The sequence below is a fragment of the Terrapene carolina genome, unplaced genomic scaffold (genome assembly GCF_002925995.2).
Source record: "Terrapene carolina triunguis isolate 2854851 unplaced genomic scaffold, T_m_triunguis-2.0 Scaffold236, whole genome shotgun sequence".
Taxonomy (NCBI): domain Eukaryota; kingdom Metazoa; phylum Chordata; order Testudines; family Emydidae; genus Terrapene; species Terrapene triunguis.
Window position 1 is genome coordinate 12,071,178 of NW_020664587.1, and position 12,013 is coordinate 12,083,190.

General features: G+C 48.1%; 1 protein-coding gene across 2 annotated transcripts in view; it reads left to right on the forward strand.

The window, feature by feature from the left end:
• The window catches only part of FNDC5 (fibronectin type III domain containing 5), a 39,151-nt gene that overhangs the window by 14,683 nt on the left and 12,455 nt on the right, over positions 1-12,013 (forward strand). For both annotated transcript variants that reach the window (XM_024202510.1, XM_024202512.1), the window contains exon 3: positions 11,092-11,207. In XM_024202510.1, coding sequence (XP_024058278.1) covers positions 11,092-11,207 — 116 coding nt within the window. The remainder of the gene's footprint in view (positions 1-11,091; positions 11,208-12,013) is intronic.

The window sequence follows — 12,013 nt, forward strand, 5'->3', positions numbered from 1 at the left end:
ACACACACACACACACACACACACACACACACACACACACACACACACACACACACACGGTATCACTGCTTGCATAAGCACCTTCAATGGAGTTGGACCCACTTTGGTGCTGAATTTGACCCAGTACTTTTACTACTGGTTGTCAAGTAAAAACCTCTTATTTCATGAAGTACCCAGAAGCCAAATTAATGCCTGACACAAGAATAATTCAGTTAAAAGAATAAATTTACTGAGAACCGAAGCATGCAAATTTTATATGCTTAGTGAAGCTCTGAGTGTCTGATAGAGGAACAAACCTGTTTCAGATCTATATAGAAAAGATCCCTATCATGCATCAGATCCTGACATCAAGTAGCTGCAGAATAAGCGTTCATTGTGTAGGTACGAGGAGGGAGGGTCCCAGAGCTTGGGCTCCAGCTCAACCCCGAATGTCTACACTGCAATTTTATAGCCCTACAGTCCAAGTCCCGTGAGCCCAAGTCAGCCCACATGGACCAGCAGTGCATTTTTAATTGCAGTATAGACATACCCTGTGTGGTCTTGGGCTAATCATTTAACCTGTCTGTGTCTTTATTTCTCCATCTGTCAAACCACAACTGTAAGTCTTACCTACTTCCCAGGGCTGGTTATTGTTCGTACAAGTGATTGGCAAGCGGACTGTGCCATTTGCATAACTGCTCAGTGTTGTTGTGATGGAACACTGAATTGTGACGTCATGAAAATGTGCTGAAAAATGCCAGTTGGCTACTTCTTAGCAAATCAAAGCTGAAAGAATAGAAGCCAGAGGCAGAGAAATCCTATGACCGCCCCCCCCCCCCCCCCCGCCCCAGTCCACAGCTTTGAGGATCAGGGCAGCAATGTTCCCTACAAATTTAGTGCCTTGTCCAGTTTAGCTGTAAATGTTAGTTGATTAGGTTAGTTCACTTACAGTGATCCGGGAATTACTATTATTTATTTATTTGTTTGTTTGTTATTTATTATTTGTATTGCAGTAGCAATAGTAACTTAGGAGCCCCAGTTATGGGCCAGGGCACCATTGTGCTAGTTGCTGGACAAACCCATCTGTATAAGTACTGCATGTGGTGTCCATTTTAGGGCAATTCTGCATTGCTTGCTCACTCGGAGCTACTACCAAAGTCAAGTTAGGTGCGCAAGGACTGCAGGATGGGTTCTTTCTTGGGAATTATGCAGATGCTTTGAGAGAATATACCACAAACTGACAACTTGAACCCTGAGGCTGAGCTTTTCAAAGCTGCCTAAGGAATCAGGATGCTCATTTCCCATTCAAATGAATGGGACCGGGGATCCAAATCCCCTAGGTATCTTTGAACATCTCAGCCTTGTAGTACTTCCATTCTTTGTTGTGCAGTAGCAGCACAGAGCGTTTGCTATGCTCGCCAGGTGATTTGTATCTTAAGTGCTAAGATATCACAGGTATATTAAAAAACAAACAAACCAACCTAACTAGCTCTTATGGGGGCAAAAAAGTATGTGAAAGACGCAACAGTAGTAACAGTAGCCAAACACTACATTAGAGCACAAGCTTTCATGTTTGTCACGTAAGTCTTTGCCCTTCTATAGTGGATTTCAAATAATCTTTTGGCACAACCCCCTTGGGAGGCAGGTGTATTATCCCCATTTTACAGATGGGGAAACAGAAGCCCACAGAAGTTCACAGTCAGAATGTTCCGCAGGGCTCAGCATCCCCACAGCTGGGGACAGATTTTCAGAAGAGCTCAGCATATTGGGTGCTGCTCTCGTTGGAAAAACCTGGCCATAAATGGCACAATGTGGGCTGCTGGGAGCTCTGCACATCTAAAAATCTGGTCTTTAGTCAGGTGCCTAGGGGGGAGCAGATCTCTTCTGAAAATCTGGAGCCAAACCTGGGTGCTGAGCATGTGAAACTCTAGCCCCACGTGGTTGGCCCAAGGACACCATGCTTCAGAGGCAGAGCTAGAATAGAATCCAGATCCTTTTCCTCATGGACTTGTATTCTATCGGGTAACTGTATTTGTACTGTATTAGGCAACGCTCCCTGCCTGTCAAATGCTCTTGTTTTCAGCTGATAAATCTCCTGGATACTGAGTTTCCTCTGCAGTGGCAGCTGGTCAGGGAGTTTACACAGGAAGGACAATGGTTTCTCTGGGCAAGGAATAAGAATGGGTGGAGGGTTTTTTCCCCTGGGTTAGAGAGGAGACCATTCTGATCCCATAAACCACTGCATGTGCTTTGGACTAGCACAGATGTAGACTGTGCAAATTTACCTCTTTTGCCAAATAGCACTGTCCTTCTGGAACGGAGAGTTTGAATCATTTAATTGGAAGAAAACACCCAATTGAATATGAAAATGGTTAACGTGGCTGGTACAAATCTGTCTGGGGATTGGTCCTGCTTTGAGCAGGAGGTTGGACTAGATGACCTCCTGAGGTCCCTTCCAACCCTGATATTCTATGACTCTACTACTAAAAAGGAAAAGGAGAGCCAATAACCTGCATCCACCCCAAACAGAAGGAAATCATAGAGTTAGAAGGGACAGTAAGGGTTGGGTCATCTAGTCCCACCCCCTGACAAGATGCAGGATTTGTTGTGTCTAAACCCTCCAAGACAGATGGCTCCAGCCTCCTTTTGAAAACCTCCAGTGAAGGAGCTTCCACCACCTCCCGAGGCATCTGGTCCACTGTCCTATTGTTCTTACAGTTAGGAAGCTTTTCCTGAGATTTAATCTAAATCTGCTGTGCCGGGGTGGGCAAACTTTTTGGCCCGAGGGCCACATCTGGGTATGGAAATTGTATGGCAGGCCATGAATGCTCACGAAATTACCGAGGTGGGGGGAGGGGGACTCATGGGGTGTGGCATGAGGGGTGGGGCTCTACAGGGGCAGTACCGGGGACTCCTAGGGGCCCTACCAGCAGTGACACCAAGGCAGCCCTACCAGTCAGCGCCAAGGGCGGAGGCACCCTAGCTGGGACGGGTGCGGCCCAGGGCGGTTAAGAGTCTTGAGGGAGGGGGCCGTAGGAGACTGGGAGGGTCCGGGCTGCGATGACAGGCTGATGAGGAATGAGGCGAGTCTCTCGGAGGAGCGGTGCCTCAGGAATTGGTCGATGAAGGAGCTCGCGGTTCCGATTAGGGGCTGTATCCTGCGATGCTGCTGGCCTTGATCATTGGGTGGAGGTTGGCGCAAGGAGGCTGGCGCTTCAGGGATTGGGAGCACTGCTGCGTAGGGGTGGGGTTCTGATCCCGGAAATAGCGCGGTGAAGTATGGGTAAGCGGTGCCGGTTGCGCCTGCACAGTGTGGCTCTGCATGCGGGAAGATGGTGCTCATCAAGGAACCGTGAGTTGGGGGCTGGGGAGTGCTGGGCGGGTGGAGCGGGGCAAGCCTCTGACCCCATTCCCCGGCAGCAGCTCGAGGGCCGGATTAAAAGGTCTGACGGGCCAGACGCGGTTTGTGGGCCGTAGGTTGCCCACTCCTGTGCTATTCTGTTGTTTGAACCCACTGCCTCTTGTCCTGCCCTCTGTTGCAAGAGAGAACAACTTTTCTCCATCTTTTTTATGGCAGCCATTCAAGTATTTGTCATGTCATGTCCCCCCTTAATCTCCTCTTTTCCAAACTAAACATACCCAGTTCCTTCAGCCTTTGCTCATATGGCTTGTGTTCCATCCCGCTGATCATCTTTGTCGCTCACCTCTGGATCCTTTCCAGTTTCTCTGCATCCTTTCTATACATTGGTGACCAAAATTGGACACAGTCCTCCAGCTGAGGCCTAACCTAATCAAAGAGGAGTTGCTGCAGGTTGGAGTCTAGTGAATCCGGGGCTGGCATCCAACTGCTAAAATATGTGGAGGAAACTGACCTTGTGTATGTTATTAAAAAAGTGAGATATGGAGTTAATTAGAGACATGCTGCTCCTTTCCAACCATGTAAATATTAAAGGGCAGTGGAGTCGCTTGTGTATCAGTAAGGGCTGGTAATTCTACCACTATAATCAGCTTGTTCTGTATCAGTGGCTTGGCTCTCATGTGATTATTTGTCCCCTGGTCTCTAAATGTAAAAGAGCAAGTCGTTTATTACACTCTCCAGCTTGCTAAGAACATTTCTCTCATGATACATAGCCGCAGACAGAGAGGGGCCATAAACCAGAACTTTTAACCCGAAACATGCTGAGTATGTGGGCTCTGGATTAAACTGGCCCCCGGATCTGGCCCTCGGATTGCAAAACTAAAACCCAGACCATCCCCATTTCTTCCCGTCTCTAGGATTTAATCAGGTTAAACAAATACTGGAGCACAACGATCTGAAACATTAGGCTAGGGCCCAATCCTTCAGTCATTATCAATGCTCACTTCAAAGAAGGATCTGCTTGATTGCACTCTGCAAGCCAGATGCTGGGGAAGAGAGTCTCCTGCGACGGAGAGCCACTCAGTTCAGGAGATTGGGGGGCATCAGGGACAGGGAGTGGTGTATGGCAGCCCTGCGGTGAGTTAATGCAGGTAAGAAGCTAACTTATACACCAGCTGAAGATCAGCTCCGCCAGCTCCTCCCACCAGCGCAATTCTCATCTGGCCAGTTATGGCCAGAATCCAGCTCCTTTGTGCTGCCTGAATGGCGCAAAATGACCTAGTCCTAACTGAGAATCTGGTCCAATGCCTTCACATGTACTCACAGCTCCCCATGGAGTCGGTGAGTGGAGGCGGTGGAGTTTGGACCATGATTGTAGCATTTTGTAAGGGGGTGGGTGGTTTGCAGGAAATAACTGACTCCTTTCTAGCACTAAAGAATCACCAGTTGGGCTTTTTGTTCTTTGAAACTGTCTGATTTCATTTCTCTCACGTGACTCAGAGCCTGAATGGCTGTGGTGAACGGGTCCATGCTCCCTCCCACTCCCCTGCAGGCTTCCGTCATTAAAACACTCGAGAAAGCTGAAGACTGCTTCAGCCCTTGCTAAATACCCCATAAAGTTGACAAGCAATTATACCTGCTGAAGAAAATCCCACTGTGAGAGCAAAGAAAGGGCTCTGAGATGGAACTAAAGCAATTCCTTTCACACACATCTCTCTGCTTTGGAGAGAAAGGACCCCCACAGCCCTCGAAGGGAGAGGGGATGTGCTTCAGTGCCTTGGAGAGAACATTGTTCAGAAGATTTAACAACAGCTCCTTCCCCTGCAGGTCATGTTCTTATGCCACTTGCTTCTGCTGTAAAGGTCATGGCACAGGGAACAAAAAGCCAGGGTGATTTAATCCTGACATTTACCGCTTCCCCTAGGAAAGGACATGCAGCTGGTAGGTCCTGCTTGGGCTCAAGGATGCAATGAAGGGACCAGGTAGTGATGGGAAAGACTGATCCATTTCAGAGCCTTGGCTGTGGCTTAGGTTCCTGGCCCTCTTGCTGGAGGCCTAAATCTTTCACAGCAGTAAAGGAGCTGCCTGCAGAATAGGAACGAAGCAATTCAGAAATTACCCGTGGTCCCAGTGCAAGCCATGTTAGAGTGGGAAGAGAGTTCACTCTACTCCATCTGCTTTCACGTACAGTCACAGACCTGGTTGCAGCTTCTGAAGGAGCTGAGATCAAAGCAAACAGATTGCTTGGGAGGTTTCTCACCTTTGCACCCCAAACCAGGGGAGACTAAACTTAGAAAGGGGCGCCAATACTGTATCCACCTTCTGAACAGATGACTCAGCCAGTGGAAGTGACCTCAAAGGATGTGATAGTACCACAGATCCTCACTTCCATTGTGTAATTACTTCTTCCTGCAGCTTGCATGGCAAGGGGACACGAAATTCGCTTGTACTCTCAACTGCACAGTAAAGGCTCACTGCTAAACAGAGGGCATTGCTAACTGAGAGTGGCTTCCAAAGAAAGATCCGCAACAGCAAGAGTTGTGGTTCAAGCAGAGGAGCCAGGAATTCCTGAGCAAAGTGAGCCCCTAACACTGACTCTCTTTGTGTCCTTGGGCACCTCATTTAATGTCTGCCTCAGTTTGTCCATCTGTGCAATGGGAATGAAATACCTACATACTATCCAAGGGACAGTAAGGGACTGATTAGTTTATTTCTGTTTAACTGTGTTGGGGCCTATTCCCTTCTCCGGGTGGATCCCATAGGAGCCGGTAAACAGTTTGAACCTGCCTTCCCTTAGAGAGGCTAGTACTGCACAGTGTGTGAACTCTTGGGAATTCACACCGCTTTTGTGACTCTTGTAGGAAGGCTAGGAATTCCCAAAAGCAGACATCCCTATTCCAAAAACTCCCATTACAGAAAGCAAGTGTGAGCTTTAAGAAATGAACCCCTGTGTCTTCTGGCTAGAGCGCAATTCTTATTTTGTACATTTCTTACCCAGCATCTAAAGAGTCCAACATACCACATCTGATCTTTGGTCAAAAAGTGCCTGGTGTCTCCCTTGCAAGGAAGCTAGTGGAAGGTCGGATTTTCAAAAGCCGCTTAGGAACGCAGGTACCACTGCCTTACAGTGAGACTTGTGCTTCTAAGTCACTTGGGAGCTGTTGGAAACCCCACTCTAAGACTTTAGCAGCCAGGGCTCAAGTAGGGTGACCAGATGTCCCGATTTTATAGAGACAGTCCTGATTTTTGGGTCTTTTTCTTATATAGGCTCCTATTACCCCCCACCCCCACCCCTGTCCTGATTTTTCACATTTGCTGTCTGGTCACCCTAGGCTCAAGGAAATTTAGCAGGCATTAAGGAGGGGGTGACACTGCAGAAAGCTGCTGATGCATCGCAGTGCATGGGTTGAGATGGAATGGAAACTGATCAAAGCTGAAGACAAAGGGATCAGACTCTGAGGGGGAACTCCTTCAGGAACTTGTGCTGAAGTAGGCAAAAGACATCTCCCCTCTTAGGGCAGAGAGAAGACAGAAGAGTGTCTGGGAGACCTGTAGCTGAGGCCAGGCCAGAAGTGGATACTTGATTGGGCTCTCAGCTTACATGGGCAGCAGGCACAGGGCTTTGGGTGGGTCTGGTACCTTTCTTAAGCAACTATCCAGGGGACCAAGAAAAATCAGTTTGATAGAGCAGAACTACACTCACTGTATCCAAGGCTACTCTAGGCCAGACTCGAAAGGCAAGATGCTGGCTAACAAGGATGGTCTCTTGTATCAGCTCCACTGTATCATTTATAAATAGGGCATTAGGTACAGTTAAAGTATTAGAGATCCATAAGCTATTAAGTACAGATTATATACTGTATACTGTACCTAGCACTAAATATACATATTGTATAATATATAGAGATGACATTGAATATAGATCAGATATACTAGATAGGAGGTATGAGGTAGGCATAGTCAATCAGATATAGGTCAGGTACTATATTGGGTATACTGTACATAGGGTATTGAATATAGATCCGATAGTGATGATATATAGGGTATTAGGTATAGATCAGATATTGGTTAGGCATAGGAGTACCTCTAGGTACAGATCCATAGATAGATATGAGCTAGTAGGCGTAGTTTGGGTACCACTCTAGCACTGGGTATGGATTGGCAGGGTACTCTACATACTGTTCATGGTGTAGTTTTTAGTCCAACTCCCCAACTAATAGATGTGCTGGGTGATTATTGGTTGACACCAGCAAGGGCTGTGATATCAACCCCTGTGCAACAGCAACCTAACAGGCAGGTAGGGAGCTTCCCATCCTACAGGCCTCCTGCTCCTGACACCGGGAGCCGCTGGTGGTAAGATGAGAGGCCAGCGACAAATCAGTCCAAAGCCATCAATGTTTTCTCTCTCTTTAAAGAAAAAAAGCTGCTTAATAATCAGCAGGGCATTTAACGAGAGGCAAAGAGCATATTCATGGTAATCTTCACTGCTTGTGCCTCCTTGCTGCGTGGAGAAGGCTATGCCCTGCGTTCTCCAAAAGGGCCCAGAATATGCAGGTGTGAGGTATAGCTATGACACACAGCGCCTGGGGGATGCAGGGCGAGGGTCCACCTTGTGAAAGCTCCCTGCTGGAAGGAAACAAAAGAGTGATCATGGTTTGTTTCACAGCAGCCATTGCCCGTGAGAAACCGTCATGATTTTATTTTAACTAAACAAATGGGGCCGTGAGTTCCCCTGGCGCAAAAAGGAGAACATCTTTTCATGTGCATGCATGTCGCTAACTCAAACTCCGCCAAACAGATGCTCTTTCAGTTTTGAGAGAGGAATTTGCTCCGGTGGGGTTATGGCCTATGAGTTGGAATGAAGTTAAATAGCTAAATCACAAACCCTGGAACATATGGTCTATTATTGACTAAAAGGCTGATGCAGCCGTCCCTAGTGCATCAGGAATTAATGTGCCTGGGGAGGGCTGGGTGACTGTTGCATAGAGTGTTCCCCAGATATCCTGCCTGCATGTTGAAATGAGTTCAGACGAACATTACCCCCTCTGCCTCTGGGGTCACTTTCTGGTAACGGTTTGAGTTTTACTGACATAAGCATTCTCAGAAAGCAAAATTCAGAGCTGCACGCACGGTATCAGGGAATTCAACATTTAGATGTGTCCACCTAAGCATTCGTGCTGAAAATGCTCACACAGAGCCACTCAGAGACCAGAAACTGGATCTCATCTATCTAATCACAACGCAACTGGAATTCCAAAGAAAGTGTGATCGACCCAGAGAGTAAGTTAGTTCACGGAATAAATCCAAACAGCAAATAGATTCAAGGAAATCCCAATCTCATCCTGGATCTTCCAGGACCTTCATTGCAAATTATTCACTCAGCTCTGTCCGTGGAGAACTTACTTGCCTCGCTTCACATTTCTGCAAATGCTGGGTCTAATTCTCCTCTCACATCACTCTTACACTGGATTAACTCCATTGATTTCAGGCGTGCTTCCTGATTTACAGTGGGGTAAAGGGAGAACAGACTCGAGCCCATTGTGTTTGATTTTAGTGCATCTCCCTTTACCGTCCATCTCTTGGGGTTTCTATTGTGCAGATGGAGGTAGTGAAGTATCCTTAATCCCCCTCCCCACCTGCTCTCTCTCCTGGTCTGTATTGTGACTCCTGCTTTATAGGCTCCTGTCTCTGTGGAAACATTTGGGCTGCAACCTTGCAGTGCACTTCACTATCACGTGTCAGTCTCGCAGCCGTATTTAACCTACTAATGTTGAAGGTGTTTGCTCTCCTTCTCCGTATCTGCTGGCTCTTCCCACCTCCCCCACATTTTATGTCATCAGAAAATTTAGGCATTTTTGATATTATCCTTTCCTCAAGGTCATTAATATCCCTGCTGGATTCAGATGCCAGTATTGGTGCCGCCCACATATTCCTTCTCCCCATCCTGAATGCTCTTTTACCCACACACTCTGTTTCTCTGTAATTCACTTGTTTCAATAACCTTCCCAATCCCAGGCAGTATAAATCACCCCATGCTGTGGTAGCCTCTCTCAACAACATCTGGGAAAGCACAACGGGCAGGGATTTAGCTGCATGGCTGTACCTTAGAAGGGGGTAGACACCTGCTCAAAGCACCATTACCATGCTGCAATCAGAGCCTGTTTTGTCTGCTGCACCCCCCTTGCCCCCACCTCTCAGCTCAGTCATAGCCTCAATACATTCTAGCACATTCATCAGGCATGACTCACGGACCTTCCCTGTGTGAAGCTCTGCAAACTGCCCCTTACTAAAATAAGACCCTACTCTGATTTGCAATTGGGTTTTTAAAGGGGGTTTAAGTAATAGTGGAAAGTGCTGGACTGACATCCCTGGAGACCAAAGTCCTCTCTTGCTGCCTCAGCCAAGTCCAGAAGGGACTGGGCTAGGGTGAGAAAGGAGCACTGGCCAGTGGCCCATCCTGTCCTTGGCCTCTCTGATGAGGCTGCCAACCAGGGGCTCATTTACTGACCATAATGAAAGGGATTTTTTTTTTTTTGGCTGCTGGGATCACAAATGCGTTTCACCTGGGCCACGGAACAGATGGCAACAATTTCTGATTGATGCTGACCTGATCGAATAAAGGATCTTCCCTCTGCAAACTCTTTGAGCCACCGACCATTAGTTACTGCTCCATTTCAAGCCCCTGCCCAGCCTTTTGTGAGATTCCAACAATCTGGGCCAGGGACTTTCTTATTGCCCTTTTTTGCTTCCTGAAGGACTGTGGTCTGGAACCCATCCAGGCCCGATGCCTTGTCTAGAACCCTCCCATTCCTAATTGCCTCGTTACTGATTCCTGGAGCTTTTGAAGCATGATCACACCCGCTGGCAATGGAAGCTCCCAGGCTTGACTGAGAGTGTTGGTTGGAAGGGGGCACAGGGTCATTGCTTTCGTGTTCGTTCGAAGCCAGAAGGGTTGGTTGGAAGTTCAGCCAGTCCCTCACTTTGAAGAGCTCTGATCAGTCAGCCTGTCAGCTGTCTGCTCATCAGCCTCACAAATGTGGCCATTTAAAATAAATAAATCACAGGAGACCTATCTTCTGCCCACCCTGGCCTTGTGGCACCACCAGGGGGCTTGTAAAGCATCAGCATTTCAAAGCAGCAGGGAAATAAAAATAAAAGAAACACCCCCCTCTTCACTGCATGTGGGTTTCAAATCCCCAAGGGCGTTAACTAGGGCACCAGCACTTCCGTACTTCCACCACCCTCGGCGACATGCTGAGTACCCAGGCAGGGTGGTGTTTGCTTTTCACTCTCACTGCAGTCCGGGCAAGCTCTAACGGAGAAAGCAGGGGTGCGTGTGATAGACTAGCTAGATGAAGAGCATGTGATGGCGTTGTGTGGCGTAAAAGCTTTATCAGCATGAGTTTGGGATGCAGTGTCTAAAGGGTTAAATATTTTACATGCAGGTTTAATGCCACTCTAAATCATCCAAGGGGGCTGGAGAATTTAATGGCCACCAAAAACATGGTGTGTCTATGTCTCAAAGTTCCACACACCTGGAGCCACTACACAGGTGAAGGGCATCTGCAGCCCCCAAACTCCCCTAGCTGAGGGGCAGTGGCTGACCTGGGTTAAATCCTGTTTCCTCTTATTGCAGAAAACCATGTCTGATGCCCTACAGGAATCGACTGCTCCTCTCTCTCTAGCTCCTTCCCTGTCTCCTGCCTGCATCAGTGACTTTGCCATAGTAAAGCTTGTGTTTTGTCTCCTTGCAGACAGCCCGTCCGCCCCAGTCAATGTCACAGTCAAACATCTGAAGGCCAACTCGGCTGTTGTGACCTGGGATGTTCTGGAGGATGAAGTTGTTATTGGATTTGCAATCTCCCAGCAGGTATCCTCACCATATGGCCCCCCTCCTCTCCACATGTGCTGGGTCCCCCTCAGCTCTAACCCACCTGCTTTGGGCCTTAGGAGCAGGGAAGAAAGGGCAAACTCTGGATTTATAATGGTGCAGCCCGCGCTGCCTGCAGCTCTCACAAGGCTCTTGCAGAGCTCTGACACGGAATCAGCCTCTTCCTTCACCTTAACCCATTTCCATGGGTTTGGATTTAGGACATGCCCCAAATGTATAATCCTGGGGACAGAGAAGAACTACACACTGACAGGGGAGTAGACAAGTTAGCATCAACCAGGGTGATTACCCCCAGGAATAGGGGTGACCGTGCAAAGCAACTCATGGTCTTCACAGCAAAGGGGCTGAGCGGGGGAATTGATCCATCAGCGAAATGCCCTTAGGGGATTCAGTGGTTCGGGAGACTGGAGAAGGGCTAGTTTGAAGGACTCCCCTCTCCATCTCCACCTCATGCCCCACCCAGCTCTTAGTTACATCTCATGGCAGGGAAAGCAGTTATAGCGATGCACACAAATCTGCTCAGGGCCTGAGGCTGCTCCCAGTCATGTCCCTGGGAGTTTCGCTGCTGACTTCAGTGAGAGAAGGAGCAGGCCAGAACGATTTAATGCCTTCACGCTTCCAGGGCCCAAAGGTGACTAGGCAGAAAATGCAACCTGACAGAGCTAGCATCAGCCCCAAATCTCAGCAATAGCTCTGCCCAGTGGGTAAGTGCCGACAGGGATAGAACAATGAGAAGCTTCTCCATGGGGAAGATGAGAGCACATCTCTTTAAAGCCAGCATTGGG